Below are 17,499 nucleotides of genomic sequence, written 5' to 3'. Positions count from 1 at the left end.
ATCACACAAAAAATGTCATTTAAAATATTTTGTAAAACTGGCAAAATCTATGTGTTGAGCTATTCATTTATACTTTATAGGTATCACTCTTCTTGTAAGTGCTTTTATATGATACTCAAAGTATATAAAATTATTGTGATAGACTACAGGGTAAGGGTAGAAATTTTCATACATTCACACTTTGTAATTAGGCAAGAGAACACAAACTAACAAATACACAGACCCTTGGGTCTATACATTTCTCAAAATTCATCACTTAAAATTTGTGCATTTCACTTAGTAAATATTACCTTTAAAAAGAACAGAAAATAGGGCCAGGCACGGTGGCTCATGGCTGTAATCCCAGCACTTTGGGAGGCCAAGGCAGGCAGATCACCTGAGGTCAGGAGTTTTGAGACCAGCCTGGCCAACATGGTGAAACCCCATCTCTATTAAGAATACAAAAATTAGCAGGGCGTAGTGGTGCATGCCTGTAATCCCAGCTACTCAGGAGGCTGAGGCAAGAGAATCACTTGAACCTGGGGGGCAGAGGTTGCAGTGAGCTGAGATCTTGCCACTGCACTCCAGCCTGGGCGAAAGAGCAAGACTCTGTCTCGGAAAAAAACAAAACAAACAAACAAACAACTCAGAAAACAAATATTTAACTCCAATTAATAGATGCACAGATGAAGTATTTAGTGTTAAAGTATACTGATGTCTGCAACTTATTTTCAAATGCATAAATCAATAAGACAGATTAAAGGATTAATGAATAAATATGTGATAAAGCAAATTATTTAAACCCAATACTTACATTGTGACTGTGACAAAATCCAATTCCATTAATAATCTGAAACAAATACTTTTGAACTACTTGGTAGTCTAGTCCATTTGGAAAGAGCTCCAAGTCATCAAGAATTGTGTGGTCAACAAATTCAAAGACTAGGTACCATCGTTTTTTTTTCTTACACACTTCCAAGAGATTCACCAAGTTTTCATGCCTAAGTTGCTGTTATTAAAAAATACAAAATAGCTGTTATTTAAAATGCAAAATAGTTTATATAAACTAAGATCAAATTATTAGCAATTAATTATTTAAAATAGATCTCAGCATAAGAAAAATATATAAATAAAATGCATACACAGTGTAAATTGTAAAAGCATATTCTGGTTTTTAAACTACAATTGAGAGACTATATTGCTCCTTTCTCCTCTCAGAGAACAAAATAAAGCTAATAAGAAAAATAAGTGTAACTCCATCTTTGCTGAAACTAAGAGGGATCTATGACCCCCTACTCACAACAAATGAGATGGGACTACTAAATCTAATCAAGGTCAAACAGGAGTATAGGAAGACACCAAAAGATCATCTGTGGCTACAAAGCTGGCAGCGTAAAAGTTCTCTGAAGCCAGTGACATACCCTGAAAAGACAAAAAAGTCCTCCTTTAATATAATGGAAAACTATGTATACATATATATATTTTATATATATATATATATATATATATATGAAATAAGGCTCATAGACAGCAGTGAAAACATCCCTAGAACTGAATGGCACCAAGAAACAGCAGTGGGGAAGGGCTGGATAAGGAATCACACAGAAACACATTTGCTGGAAACAATCTCTCAGTGAGGCAGTGTAGAAGGCAAAACAATTCATTATGAACAAACCTGCAACTGCAAGTTTTAGAGAAATTAAACCTAATAGAATTAAATCCCACACTGAGGCATATGTGATAAGGAACACCATTGTGAATTATGGTAAATTCCTGCTAGCCTGGAACAAAGTCATGGCCTCTCCCCAGAACCTGCTACAAATAGTTCTCCAAAGACTCAGACTTTATTATAAGAAACAATCAAAAAGGAACCAATCAAGGATCTATTCAAAGATGTAAGAAATGGGGAAGAAAGGAGAAAGAAACACAAATGGTAGATTAACACTCACCAGAAAAAAATGTTGCCACCTTTAAAGGGAAAGAAACCAATGGAATGCAGAATACAGCTCTCAAAATCCTCAAGAAAATCCAAGTATGATCCAGGAACTTTATACCCAACCAAACTGTCATTCAAGTAAAAGCATGAATGAGCATTCAAGTAAAAACAACATGAGCATTGAATCCATTTAAGGCAGGACTAAATCTTATACAAATGTGGGCATCATGGTTATGAAACAGAAGGTGAACATTTTAAATGCAACAATGCACAAATGATATAGAAGATGTAAACAAGATAAAAGTGTATATATACACCAGGTGCAGTGGCTCACACCTGTAATCCCAGTGACTTGGGAGGACAAAGCAAGAGAATCACTTGAGGCCAGGAATTTGAGACCAGCCTGGGAATGGTGAGACCCCATCTCTACAAAAAATTTTAAAAATTAGCCTGGTGTGGTTGGGCACACCTCTAGTCCCAGCTACTTGGGAGGTTAATGTGGGAGAATCACTTGAGCCCACGAGTTGGAGGCTGCAATGAGTGTGGTGAGCCATGATCATGCCACTGCACTTCAGCTTGAGCAACAGAGCAAGACCTTATCTTGAAATAAAATGAAAAAACAAAACACTAAAGTAAATAAGATATTTTCTAAAATCAGATGGTAGGTGAGTGGGAGAGAAAATGAAATAGAAATACAATAATTAATTTACAAAGAAGTAACTATGTTATTTAACACTATAGTTATCAAGGTAAGCAATATGGCTAGGCATGGTAGCTTATGCCTGTAATCCCAGCGCTTTGGGAGGCTGAAGTGGAGGGATAGCTTGAGGCCAGGAATTGTAGGCTGCAATAAGCTATGATCATGCCACTGCATTCCAGCCTGGGTGACAGAGTGAGACTCTCTTAAAAAATTAAAAAATGAAAAAAGATTACCAAGGAAACATATCCAATATAAATATAAAAATAATATAAGGAATTCAGGGGCCGGGCACAGTGGCTCACACCTGTAATCCCAGCACTTTGGGAGGCTGAGGCAGGTAGATCACCTGAGGTCAGGAGTTCAAGACCAGCCTGGCCAACATGGCAAAACCCCATCTCTACCAAAAATACAAAAAAATTAGCCAGGCGTGGTGGCATGCCTGGCCACCACCATGAAGTAATGAAGTAATATCAGTGAAGTAATCCCAGTTTCTAAGGAGGCTGAGGCAGGAGAATCGCTTGAACCCAGGAGGCGGAAGTTGCAGTGAGCTAAGATTGCACCACTGCACTCCAGCCTGGGTGACAGAGCAAGACCCCATCTCCAAAAAAAAAAAAAAAAAAGGAATTCAGAGATCATATAGAAAAATATTTTTTAAAGAGTTATACATCATGGAATATTATGCAGCCATAAAAAAGAATGAGATCATGTCCTTTGCAGGGACATGGATGGAGCTAGAAGCCATTATCCTCAGCAAACTAATAGGAACAGAAAACCAAATACCACATGTTGTCACTTATAAGTGGGAGCTAAATGATGAGTGCACATAGAGGGGAACAACACACACTGGGGCCTACCGGAGGGCAAAGGGTGGGAGAAGGGAGAGGACCAGGAAAAATGACTGACAAATAATTCTTTAAACCCAAGACTTACATCATGACTGCGACAAAATCCAATTCCATTATTAATAATCTGAAACAAGTACTTTTGAACTACTTGGTAGTCTAGTCCATTTGGAAAGAGCTCCAAGTCATCAAACCCCATGACACATGTTTACCTATGTAACAAACCTGTACATCCTGCACATGTACCCCTGAACTTAAAAGTTAAAAAAAAAAAAAAACTTCTACCCTGCCTTCCCTTAAAACAGACATTTTACAATGTAAAAGAAGCGTTGCCAAGAAAAAAATAAAAGTTATAAAAGAGTACGATATTATACATAATAATAACTAATACTTACACAATGCTTACTATGTTCCAGGTACTATTCTAAGCACAAAAGCCTTATGAAATAGGTACAATTATTATCCTGCTTTATAGCTGAAGCAACTAACTCACACAGAGGTTAAGGAACTTGTCCAAGGTCACACAGCAATAACTGGTAGAGGCATGATTAAAACACCTTCTCAAAAAAACCAAAAAACTAAACAAACCAACAAAAATGCCCCAAAACCCACAAATTTCATATCCTAATGGAACTATAAATTCTGACAAGTTCAATTTTATCAAATTAAGAAATCTAAATAATACTAGAATGTCAGTTGTTCCATTGGGCTGTTTTGGCACATTTCTAATAGAAGAAAACATTACACTAAAACTTTTTACTCTTTAAAAATTCACACTATAGCACCAGATAATTTCTCTTTCTCTACTCTATGTCAAGTCCTTCTTGCAAAGATTTCCACAGTAGCTCCAACCCTGCAATCATAATTAAAACAGACTATCGGCCGGGCATGGTGGCTCATGCCTGTAATCCCAGCACTTTGGGATGCCAAGGCGGACGGATCACGAGGTCAGGAGTTCAAGATCAGCCTGGCCAAAATGGTGAATCCCTGTCTCTACTGAAAACACAAAAATTAGCCAGGCGTGGTGGCAGGTGCCTGTAGTCCCAGCTACTCAGGAGGCTGAGGCATGAGAATCGCTTGAACCCAGGAGGCGGAGGTTGCAGTGAGCCGAGATCGTGCCACTGCACTCCAACCTGGGCAACAGAGCGAGACTCCGTCTCAAAAAAAAAAAAAAAAAAAAAAAAAAAAAAAAGCACAGACTATCAGCTCCACAGGTTCTCTGTCTTTGTGCTTATATTTTTAATAGCAGATGGTTACCTTCTTTGGTAATGGCAGACTGAGTAACTCAGACCAGGCCTCCAATTGAAAATTCTTTTTTTTTTTTTTTTTTTTTTTTTTGAGACGGAGTTTCACTCTTGTTGCCCAGGCTGGAGTGCGATGGCGCGATCTCGGCTCATCGCAACCTCCTCCGCCTGCCAGGTTCAAGCAATTCTCCTGCCTCAGCCTCCCGAATAGCTGGGATTACAGACATGCGCCACCATGCCCAGCTAATTTTGTATTTTTTGTAGAGACGGGGTTTCTCCGTGTTGGTCAGGCTGGTCTGGAACTCCCAACCTTAGGTGATCCGCCCGCCTTGGCCTCCCAAAGTGCTGGGATTACAAGCGTGAGTTGCCGCGCCCAGCCATTGAAAATTCTTTAAAAGTTGGATTAATTTTCAAAAAATCTTCTTAAACATATAAAAGGCTAAAACGACAGTGAGGATTACTGGGCTAAAATCAAGAACATGAGAATCCAGAGAGTTAACCTCAGGACTCAAAGCTAATTTTGACATCAAGTAACAAATGTGGAAATGAGCTTTGATTTTTGTGGCTCCCCAGGGCTAAAAGGGAAAAGCCAAAGTCCAAAAGCCTTCTAAAGGTGGGATATCTGAGAAACCACCTCCAATTAAAGCTAGGACCCAAAAAACTACATCCTCCAGAGTGAAAATGAACAGAAATAAACGAGGCATCAGTAGACTTAATTTAACATCACGTTCAAGGATCTAAAAGCCTTGAACATGGATTCACATACTGGACTGGGAGCATCTCCATGTACCTGTCAGAAGCAAATGAATATCGCCTCTGGACAAAGAAAACCCTACCTTAGCCTCAAAATATTTCTACAAATAAAATTTCAAAAACAACATTCAATTCTAAAGGATAATGAGAAACACAAGATAAAAAGAGACTATAAGCAAGAACTTTGAACTTACTAAGGAGGTCCTGGGCTGGTAGTGTGCTTGTATCAGACAGAAACCAGAACTGGGAAAATTTTAATGTAAATATTTTTCATTACAAAGGGTAGTTAATTACTAAAGGGGGTAAAAGAAGACTGTAAGGGATATGTTTAAACTAGCTAATACAGGAAGCCCCACTTTTAGGGCTGAAGGAAAGTACATAGGGACAAGAAGGAACTAAAAATGTAGAAGAGCCCCCAATAACCACCAGACAAGTAGTCCTCATTGGAAATGGCCCAGCAGCCACAAAAATGTAAAGATTGCCAATAGTGAAAAAATTCACCAGAGCACACAGGCCAGAGATGGTTTGTAGAGTGGCCAGCAGTTGGTAGAGAAACTCACCAGAATGTGCAGGTAGGCCAGAACTGGTCCTTGAAAGATGCTGAAGTGAGCTAACAGACCTCCCACATGGTGATGGGCTCACAGCTGTATCAAAAAAAAAAAAAAAAAAAGCACACCAGAAGCTGGAAGAAAAGTCTCTTCCTCTTGCTAAGGACCGACAATATCTTTCCATGCCCTCTATCTGTTGACAAAACCTAAAATCAAATCAGCGGGCAATAAAAAAGAAATGTTTACAGAGTCCAGTTCTAATATCACAAAGTAGGTTAAAAAAAAAGGAGTGATTTGGAGTTGAGAGACAATAAATTGATTACTGGCACAGTGCCCATGAACATGGAAGAATGAAATAAAAATTGTCTGTGGAGAAAAATATTTTTACCTTAGCCTCAAATTATTTTTAAAAAATAATCTTTCAGGACAGGCGTGGTGGCTCCCGCCTATGATTCTAGCATTTGGGTAGGTTGAGGCAGAAAAATTGCTTGAGCTCAGTAGTTTGAGACTAGTCTGGGCAACATTCTGAGACCCTGTCTCCACAAAAAATAAAAAAAATTAGCTGGGCATGGTGGCACATGCCTGTAGTCCAAGCTTCAAAGCTACTTAGGAAGCTGAGGCAGGAGGACTGCTTGAGTCTGGAAGATTGAGGCTGAAGTGAGCCATAATTGCACCACTGCAATCCAGCCTGGGTGACAGAGCAAGACCCTGTCTAAAAAATAATAACAATGATAATAATAGTATTTCAAAGATAAGGTTCAGCACAAAATTGAAGATAAGCAGGCATACAATGAAATAAGACACCATAAGTAAGAAATACCAGAAAATATCGGCAATTGAAACAGATACAGAATGACTTCAGATATTGTAATTATCAGATATGGACTACTACTCTTTAAAAAAGAAAGCCAACCTCAAAAAATGGAGGGAACTTAAAACCATAAAAAGTAACATAACAGATGTGGACCCAAATAAAAATTCTAGGATAGAAAAGTATAATTACTTTTGTTCACAGTAACAGTAGACTAGGTAATTTGTAACAATTCTCCAACTGAATACAAGTAGAAAAGCTGGACAAAATATATAACATAACTACTTGGAGGAACGAAAAAGATAATGTAGTAAAAAATATCTGGGCTAGGAAGACAGAAACCCAGAAAAGTGAGCCAGGCAATTAGGGCCAAATTTTTTTTAACCCAAGAAACATATGCCACTTTAGAGGGAAGACTAAGAGGATCAGTAGCACTTTTCACCATTTTGCAGGCCTAAGGTAGCAGTGATTGATGTTCAGGGGCCGTGAAGGTGAAAAGAAGGAGTACAGTTCTGGTGAAATCCTTTCATTTGGGTTAGCCCTAAAAGTCCTCAAGCTATCAGTAGTAGCTGATATGAATCTTAGTATATGAAGCTGAATTCTTAAATGGGACAGTAGCAGTATGTGAAGCGACAATTATAGCTGAGCATTTTTTTTTTTTTGAGATGGAGTCTTACTCTGTTGCCGAGGCTGGAGTGCAGTGGCATGATCTTGGTTTACTTCAACCTCTGCCTGCCAGGTTCAAGAGATTCTCCTGCCTCAGCCTCCCGAGTAGCTGGGACTATAGGTGTGCACCACCATGCCCAGCTAATTTTTGTATTTTTAGTAGGGACAGGGTTTCACCACGTTGGCCAGGCTGGTCTCGAACCCCTGACCTCAAGTGATCCGCCCACCTTGGCCTCCCAAAGTGCTGAGATTAACAGACATGAGCCACCATGCCCAGCATCTTTTTAAAATGACAAATGACATTATTTGATAGAAGCAAGAGCCATAAAATTAACAGACAAAAAAAAAAAAAAACCCACACCTAGGCATATTATTGTAAACTCCTGAAAACCAAAGAGAAAACCTTAAAAGTATCTAGAAGAAAATGGTTATTAAGGAACACAGTAAGACTGATGTCTGATTTTTTCAATACAAGCAACGGAGCCCAGAACAGTAGGATTCTATCTTGAACATACTGAATGTAATTAACTGACAACCCTGAATGCTATATCCTGAGAAAACGGCCTTTTTTTCTTTTTTTTTTTTAAGCGATGAGATCTCACTACAGTGCCCAGGCTGGAGTGCAGTGGCTATTCACAGGCATGATCATCGTACACCACAGTCTCAAACTCCTGGGCTCAAGTGATCCTCCCACCTCAGCCTCCTGAATAGCAAAGACTATAGGCCCATGCTATCGCACCGAGCTTGAAATAGTATTTTAACACAAAGTAGAATACATACTTTTTTTTACACTAACAAAAATGAATAGAATTTCTTATCATCAGATTTGCTTTAAGGAAAATAAAGGAAGTGCTTTAAGCATAAGGAAATTGACCCCAGATGGAAACTCAGAAATGTAGGGAAAATTAAAGAGTAATAGAAAGGGTAATATTAGGTATATCCTAATAACTGCTGACTGTGAACAATTTTAAAAGGGATTTAACTATACACAGAATTTAACAATATTACATAGCAGCAATAACACATATATCTGATGGGTGGAGGGGAGAAAGGAAGGGGTAACTGAAGTTAAAATTTCTAAGATTTTTGCATGTAAAAGTACCTGTTTATCAATAAGTCAAGTTTGTATATTAAAATATCTAGAACAATCTCTAAAACACCAGCAAAAGAATGTTTAACAAAATAATTTTTAAAAAGAAAAAACCTAGATATATGGAAGGCAACTAGGAAGATAAGTATAAATCCAAATATGTAAGTTTTATATTAAATATAAATAGACTAAACACTCCAAGTAAAATACAAAGATTGTCAGACTGAATAAACAAAAGAAACAACTGTATCTGCTTATAAGAGATATACTTTACATCTAACGACACAGAAGGTTAATAGGAGAAAGGATTAAAAAGTATATATCATATAAATAATGATCAAAAGTGCAAACATACTAATGACAAAGTGTATGTTAAGACAAGAAGACTGGCCAGGCCTGGTGGCTCATGCCTGTAATCCCAACACTTTGGGAAGCCAAAGTGGCTGGATCACGAGGTCAGGAGTTTGAGACCAGCCTGGCCGACATGGTGAAACCCCGTCTCTACTAAAATACAAAAATTAGCCAGGTGTGGTGGCGGGCACCTGTAATCCCAGTTACTTGGGAGGCTGAGGCAGGAGAATTGCTTGAACCCAGGGGGTAGAAGTTGCAGCGAGACGAGATTGCACCACTGCACTCCAGCCTGGGTGACAGAGCAAGACTCCATCAAAAAAAAAAAAAAAAAAACAGACAAGAAGACCAAGAAACAAAAGGATTATACAATGTTCATGAACTGGATGCAATATTGTAAACACATCAATTCTCCACAAATTGATTATATAAATTCAATAAATTCCTAGAGTGTTTATGAACATTGGTAAATTGATTCTAAAATTTATATGGAAATGCAAACAGACAAAAATAGGGAAGATGGTCTTATAGAAGGATAAAACAGAAGGATTTATTCTACCAGATATAAAAACTTACAAACTAGGCCAGCTGCAGTGGCTCACACCTGTAATCCCAGCACTTTGGAAGGCTGAGGAGGGTGGATTGCTTGAGCCAAGCAGCTCAAGACTAGCCTGGGCAACATGGCAAAACCCTATCTTTACCCAAAAAAATACAAATATTAGCTAAGCATGGTGGCACACGCCTGTAGGCCTAGCTACTCAGAAGGCTGAAGTGGGAGAATCACTTGAGCCTGGGAGGCAGAGATTGCAATGAGTCAAGATCATGCCACTGCACTGCGCCCGGGTGATACAGCAAAACCCTGTCTCAAAAAAAAAAACCTACTAACTAGAATAAACATGATTGTGGGCTACTGGCGCAAGCTTAAACAAATAGACCAATGGGACAGAATAAAATCTTACCTATATAGGAGAACGTGTGGCAAAAGGAATATTCAGAACAGTGGGGAAAAAGATGGTATTTTCAATAAATGTTTCTGGGACAACTGGATAGCCATAAGGGAAAAGTCATAAGATTTGACTGTGTCAAACACCATTATTAAGATCAAGAACAAGTATTAGATAATTAGACCTTAACAAATCCCTAGTGTAACCACTAAAAGACAGAAACACAATGTATAATTTCCAAGTTATTAGAAAAAAAGGAATGATAAATGTAATCAATCCAAGTAACAAAAGACAAAGAAATAGAGAACTGGTAATACAAATAGCACATATTAAGGTGGTAGATATATATATTCAAAATACATCAGATATTATATTACAAGTAAATGGAATAAATGCTCCAATTAAAAGGGAAATATTATCAAACAGGAAAAAAGCAAAATATAACTATACGGTTTTCACAAGAGATACATCTAAACAAGAATTCAGAAAAATTAGGGGGCCAGGCGCGGTGGCTTACACCTGTAATCTCAGCACTTTGGAAGGCTGAGGCGGGGGGATAACCTGAGGTCAGGAGTTTGTGACCAGCCTGGCCAACATGGTGAAACCCCATCCCTACTAAAAATACAAAAATTAGCCAGGCGTGGTGGCGGGCGCCTATAGTACCAGCTACTCAGGAGGCTGAGGCAGGAGAATCGCTTGAACCCAGGAGGCAGAGGTTGCAGTGAGCCAAGATTACGCCACTGCACTCCAGCCTAGATGACAAGTGTGAAACTCCATCTCAAAAAAAAAAAAAGAATTCAGAAAAATTAGAAGTAAAAATATGGAAAAGATTTACTATGGAAACGCTAACCAAAATTAAGCTAATGCATGTACTCTTATTAATTTCAAATAAATTAGATCTTAAAACAAAATACTGGCCAGGTGTGGTGGCTCACACCTATAATCTGAACACTTTGAAAGGCCGAGGTAGGAGGATTACTTTAGCTCAGGAGTTAGAGACCAGCCTGAGCAACATAGTGAGACCTTATCTCTACTGAAAATAAAAAAATTAGCCAGGCATAGCGGCACACACCTGCAATCCCAGCTACTTGGGAGACTGAGGTGTAGGATTGCTTGAGCCCAGGAGTTCAAGGCTGCAGTGAGCCATGATCATGCCACTGCACTCCAGCCTGGAGGACAGAGCAAGACCCTGTCTCAAAAAAACAAAATGAAACGACTGGGTGTGGTGGCTCACACCTGTAATCCCAGCACTTTGGGAGGCTGAGGTGGGCGGATCATGAGGTCAGGAGATCGAGACCATCCCAATCAACATGGTGCAACTCCGTCTCTACTAAAATACAAAAAAAAAAAAAAAAATTAGCCAGGCATGGTGACGCACACCTGTAGTCCCAGCTGCTTGGGAGGCTGAGGCAGGGGAATCGCTTGAACCCAGGAGGAGGAGGTTGTAGTGAACTGAGATAGCACCATTGCACTCCAGCCTGGTAACAGAGTGAGACTCCGTCTCAAAAAAAACCAACGAAACAAAATATTACTATAATAAAAAGGGTTATTGCATAATAACAAAAGATTTAACTCAACAGCAAGATATAATAATTCTAAATATAACACACTAATAATACTGTTTCTGTTTATAAAAATAAACATTAACTGAACTACAATGAAAAGTAGAAAAATCAATAATCACAAAGGAAGACTTTAACATATTTCTTCTCAGTGTTGGATAAAACAAGCATGTAAGAAAAATAAATAAGAATTTGGAAGATTTGAACAACACAATTAACATGAACTAATGAACATATATGAAATACGTTTCAAGAACAAGAGGGTTTTTTTTAGTTGACTATATTCTGAACAAAAAGCAAATATCAAGAAATTTCAAAGAAATAAATTCTTATATGGTGTATACTCAGAACATAGGGCAGTTGTCTCACAAACAAATAACCAGGAAAGAATAACCTAGAAAATGTCCATGATTGGAAATACAGAAATATACTTTTAAATAACTCAGGGATTAAGAAAAATATAAGAGAAATGAGAAAATATTGTTAACAATCAAAATTTCCAGGATACATACCAAGCTGTTCCTACAGGAAAATGTATATCCTTAAATGCATATTTGAGGGGAAAAAAGTCTGGAAATTAGAGAAGCATCTATCTCAACAAATTAGGAAAAAGGGCTGCAAAATAAACCCATACAAATAAGTAGAAAAAATGAAATGATAAAGAACAAAAATTAATGGTATTCCTCCTAACAAGTCATCAAATCTGGGGTGGTCTTTGGGACTCCTAACACAGACTATAGATAAATGATTGATAAATACACAGAAAGATACAGAGAGAAGGAACAAACACTTTTAAAATCAGGTTTACATTCACCAGATAAATGAATTTGCATATCTAATCATTGTATTTCTTCTTATTGCCAAAAAAGAAACTTATACTCATATTTTTTCGATTCAATATATGCATTTACTCACCTTTAGTAACTTGATTTCTCGCATTGCAATCTTTTTAACCATTTTGTCATCGTCACTTTCTAAGAACTTCTTTATGGCCACAATTCTTCCAGTATCTTTATTCCTACACTTCATCACCATTCCATAACTCCCTTCTCCAACCAAACCCAGGTTTTCATATTTTTCCATTTTAATTTAAAGTCCGTAGAAACTTTTTGCTGTGAAAACCAAAACATAGATTTAACAACGTTGAGTACGTTAATTTCCTCCGCCTTCCCAGCAAATTAATTCTTCCCTGCTTGTTTTCCATATTAGTCACTGTGTTCATGGCTGTCCTGTATTAATTCACAATTTCCTAGTGTTTCTACATGTAAGCTATGTTTTCAAAATGGTCACACACATTAAGCTATGTTTTCAAAATGGTCACACACATTTCATAATAGACAACGCAAATGGAATTGAAGCCATTAACTTTAAATTACTAAATGTCATGTTAATGAAATTCCATATATTTTTAATTCCAATAAAGCAATACTTGAGCTATCACACATAACAATTACAACTCACTTTAAAAAGCACAATTCCAGGCCGGGCGCAGTGGCTCACGCCTGTAATCCCAACACTTTGGGAGGCCGAGGTGGGCGGATCACAAGGTCGGGAGATTGAGACCGACCTTGCTAACACGGTGAAACCCCGTCTCTACTAAAAATACAGAAAAATTAGCCGGACTTGGTGGCAGGCGCCTGTAGTCCCAGCTACTCCGGAGGCTGAGGCAGGAGAATGGCGTGAACCCGGGAGGCAGAGCTTGCAGTGAGCCAAGATCACACCACTGCACTCCAGCCTGGGCAACAGAGTGAGACTCCATCTCAAAAAAAAAAAAAGCACAATTCCAGCCTGGGCAACATAGTAAGACTCTGTCTCTACAAAAGACATTTTTAAATTAGCTGGGTGTGGTGGTGTATGCCTGTGGTCCCAGCTACTTGGGAGGCTGAGGCAGGAGAATTGCTTGAGCCAGGAGTTTGAGGCTGCAGTGAGCTGTGATGGCACTGCACACCAGCCTGAGCAACGGAGCAAGAATCTGTCTCAAAAACAAAACAAAACAAATAAACAAAATGCACAGGCCAGGTGCAGTGGCTCACACCTGTAATCCCAGCACTTTAGAAGGCGGAGGCGGGCAGATCACCTGAGGTCAGGAGTTTGAGACCAGCCTGGCCAACATGGTGAAACCCTGTCTCTACTAAAATACAAAAATTAGCCAGGCATGGTGGTGCACCCCTATAGTCCCAGCTACTCGGGAGGCTAAGGCAGGAGAATCCCTTGAACCCAGGAGGCGGAGGTTGCAGTGAGCCAAGATAGCACTATTGCACTCCAGCCTGGGTGACAGAGTGAGACTCTGTCTCAAAAAAAAAAAAAAAAAGCACAATTCCTTTTCACTCAAAGATGTATAACTGAATTTGGTGGAGGATTTTGTTTGTTTGGGACGGAGTCTTGCTCTGTTGCCCAGGCTGGAGTGCAGTGGTGAGATTTAGGCTCACTGCAACCTCCACCTCCTGGGTTTAAGCAATTCTCCTGCCTCAGCCTCTGAGTAGCTGGGATTATAGGCGTGAGCCACCACACCCGGGTAAGTTTTGTATTTTCATAGAGATGGGGTTTTGCCATGTTGCCCAGGCTGATCTCAAACTCCTGACCTCAAGCGATCCACCCACCTTGGCCTCCCGAAGTGCTGGGATTGCAGGCGTGAGCCAGAGCGCCCGGCCTGAATTTAGTTTTAATGAAGATCAACTTTTTTGTTACACTGGATTTAGATCAATGTTGGAAATACTTATGCACCTTCCACTTAATTGGAAAAAATATTTGATCACATAACAAATTAACACAGAGCATCTTTCATAAAATATTTTTCTTTACTTTTCTTTCTTTTTTTTTTTTTTTGAAACGGAGTCTCGTGCACTGGCGCGATCTCGGCTCACTGCAACCTCTGCCTCCCAGGTTCAAGCGATTCCCTGTTTCTGCCTCCCCAGTAGCTGGGGTTACAGGCACCGCTACCACGCCCAGCTAATTTTTGTACTTTTAGTAGAGACGGGGTTTCGCCATGTTACTGTTACTATATTGAACTTAGAAAATAAGAGTAATGACATCGGTATATAAGCAGATTTTTTAAATTAAATTAAATTTTATTAAATTTAATGTAATTATTAAATTAAATTAAATTTTATTAAATTTAATGTAATTATTAAATTAAATTAAACATTAGTAGTACCAAGTACAGTAAAAGTATTTCAAAAACCCTGTTAATGATTACTCACTATAAGTATAATTTGAATTTGTGTTTGAAATTTTTTTTTTTTTTTGAGACGGAGTCTTGCTCTGTCGCCCAGGCTGGAGTGCAGTGGCGCGATCTTGGCTCACTGCAAACTCCGCCTCCCGGGTTCACGCCATTCTCCTGCCTCAACCTCTCGAGTAGCTGGGACTACAGGCGCCTGCCACCACACCCAGCTAACTTTTTGTATTTTTAGTAGAGACGGGGTTTCACCGTGTTAGCCAGGATGGTATCGATCTCCTGACCTCGTGATCTGCCCGCCTCGGCCTCCGAAAGTTCTGGGATTACAGGCGTGAGCCACCGCGCCCGGCCTTGAAATTTTTTACTCATATTATATGACATTTTCTGAATAAAGGCAATCCTAAGAGAATCTTTCTTGTTTTACCAATGATTGATGAAGGTCCAGCAATCATTGGACAAAATGCTTTGGTACAGAAAAAAATTATTTCAGTCCAAATACAGATAGATTTTAACTATCTATTATTTCAGTAATAATAGATAAAAAAATTATTTCAGTCCAAATACAGATAGATTTTAACAAGAAATAATTCTTGCCTATTGTATTAATTGTATACTTACGGCAATCTAAAATTTACTCAGATCGTGAACTGTTTTTCCTATTTCTCTATTGGAACAGTGATGCAAAGACAAAACAAATATTCTCTTTGTTCTAGCAAACTATGCTAATCCAATGTATACAATACGTTTTCCACACTTGACATATAATAGTTTGAGATTTTATAATATACATATTTTTAATGTAGCTATATGTGGAGAACCAGAAGATTGATCTTGAGGGGTGGGAAATGAAAACAATACCAATGAACATCAACTTAAATTATTATTTTACTACCAGTTTTCATAGTAGATTCTACTACAAACTTTTTACAGAGTAGTGTCCCAGACACTAACTTTCCATGCATTTGACATTTTACTTTCTATTCCACTTCCATTAACCATTTTTTAATAAACTGTTTGTATTTGAAAAAAATATCTCCATATAATTCTATCCCTTCTTAATTTTTTTCTCTTCCATTAAGAGAGTATGTTTTATTAAGCACTAGGCTTTAGGTTTATCATACCAATGACAAAAATAGCTTGAATCTATAACCTGGATTATTTTAAAACATTTTGTAATTGATGTCCTCAATATTTGAAAGCACAAAGTGAACCAAAAAAAATGACTTTAAGCATGTCTGAGGTGTTCTGAAGCATATCCCAAGCTAACATTAATGCAAGTTGACTGCTTCAAGTTTATTCTCCCAACCAATTGCATATCTGGACACACCACATTGAACACACCTGCTTTTTCAAGTGGCACTGTCCACAAATACTTTAAAAGTATCACAGCCTACAAAGCCTCTTGTTTCCTGAAACAGTTACTCATAAACTATAACTTCTCATGCCTTCTACTCTTGAACGGAAAGGTAATACAAACGAAAAAGAAACCTGGCCAATGGGCAAGGTGTTATTTCTGGATGGTTCTAAAAGCAACAATTTTGATAAAAATATTTGGAGAATGCTAATTTTTTATTTTGTTTAAGACAGATTAAAGGGCCGGGAGCGGTGGCTCACGCCTGTAATCCCAACACTTTGGGAGGCCGAGGCGGGCGGATCACCTGAGGTTGCGAGTTCGAGACCAGCCTAACCAACATGGAGAAACCCTGTCTCTACTAAAAATACAAACTTAGCCGGGCGTGGTGGTGATGCCTGTAATCCTAGCTACTTGGGAGGCTGAGGCAGGATAATCGCTTGAACCCAGGAGGCAGAGGTTGCAGTGAGCCGAGACCGTGCCATTGCACTCCAGCCTGGGCAACAAGAGTGAAACTCCGTCTCAAAAAAAAAAAAAAAAAAAAAAAAAGATTGAAATATTTTATAGATCAAAGAACGAGATAATAGAAGCTTTAAAACGTACTATACTTACCGTTTCTTCAGTCCGTTCGCATAGAAAGACCCAAAGGTTTTCAACTTGGAAACAAATTTGAGGTGAAATGCATATGGCTCGCAGGTCCAAAAGATGCTGCCTAGCAAAGTAGCAATTCCAGCGCTGTTGTGATTTCTTCTGCGGACGCAGTCACGAGTCCAGGGCGAAGCAGGCAGGGAGGCAGGTGGGCCTCGGTCCGCCGCAAGCTCACACTTAGGAGGACCACGGGCCGCATGCTGTCGTCGTCAAGGCAACGACCTCACTCTGTCCCCAACCATAGGCACAAAGTCTTGGGAGACAGATAGGGCCCAGGTCAGAATGCGTTCACGGCAGGCACCAACACCCGTGAAGGCCAAGGGCTAGAGAGCAATTAGCTGGGTGAGAGGCACCACCTCCCAGCTCGTAAGGCGCCCAGTACCTGGAGCCTGGGAACCTGCACCGCTCCAACTACCCCTGGGCGAAGGCGTTGGCCGCGGAGCTGCAAGGGGGGGCGGTTTCTCACCCGCCCCGAGAGCGCCAGGCCTCCCTTCTTCTGATTGGCCGAGCAGAGTCGTCACGAGCCATGATTGGCTCAGGGCCAACCACCCCGCCCCTTCACCTAGGGCTCGGCCCAGGTTCTGCACCCTGACACGCAGAGGCCCTGCGTCCCCACACGCCTTGGTTCTCGTCAGGAGGCGCCTTTCTGCCTTCCCCAGGGGGAGGAGGCGATTGTGATGCCCACGCGAAGGGTACAGGTGGCGGTTATGTAGGACTGCGAAGACTATGCAAAATGCGATACGGTTTCCCTCATAGCATCGCCGCTGGGGCAGGGGCGGGCGCCGGGCGCCCTGAGTCGCGTAGGCGCGGCCTGACCGGGATTCCATGCTTCCTTTCTGTTCTGGGCGGTGGGGCCAGTGTGAGCCAGGTAGGAGATAACGGTGACAGTTTAGGAGGTGATG

At 39.8% G+C, this 17,499-nt stretch overlaps 1 protein-coding gene across 5 annotated transcripts in view; it reads right to left on the bottom strand.

Moving 5' to 3' along the window:
* Nucleotides 1–17,280, bottom strand: part of CDKL2 (cyclin dependent kinase like 2) — a 53,197-nt gene extending 35,917 nt beyond the window's left edge. For 3 of the 5 annotated variants that reach the window (XR_008547517.2, XR_010156567.1, XM_016951582.4), the window contains exons 1-3: nucleotides 16,562–17,230; nucleotides 12,339–12,535; nucleotides 794–988 (exon numbers count right to left, since the gene is read on the bottom strand). Coding sequence is in view for 3 of the 5 variants with exons in the window: in XM_016951582.4 (XP_016807071.1) it covers nucleotides 794–988; nucleotides 12,339–12,506 (363 nt within the window). In the remaining 2 variants the exon portion in view is untranslated. Of the gene's footprint in view, nucleotides 1–793; nucleotides 989–12,338; nucleotides 12,536–16,561 lie in introns of all 5 variants that reach the window. The other 2 variants (XM_016951581.4, XM_054683003.2) reach the window with 1 other exon arrangement.
* Nucleotides 17,281–17,499: the final 219 nt, after the last annotated feature.

The sequence above is a fragment of the Pan troglodytes genome, chromosome 3 (genome assembly GCF_028858775.2).
Source record: "Pan troglodytes isolate AG18354 chromosome 3, NHGRI_mPanTro3-v2.0_pri, whole genome shotgun sequence".
Classification (NCBI taxonomy): Eukaryota; Metazoa; Chordata; class Mammalia; order Primates; family Hominidae; genus Pan; species Pan troglodytes.
The sequence above is the reverse complement of the archived record's forward strand: the minus strand, read 5'-3'. Positions and strand labels throughout refer to the sequence as shown.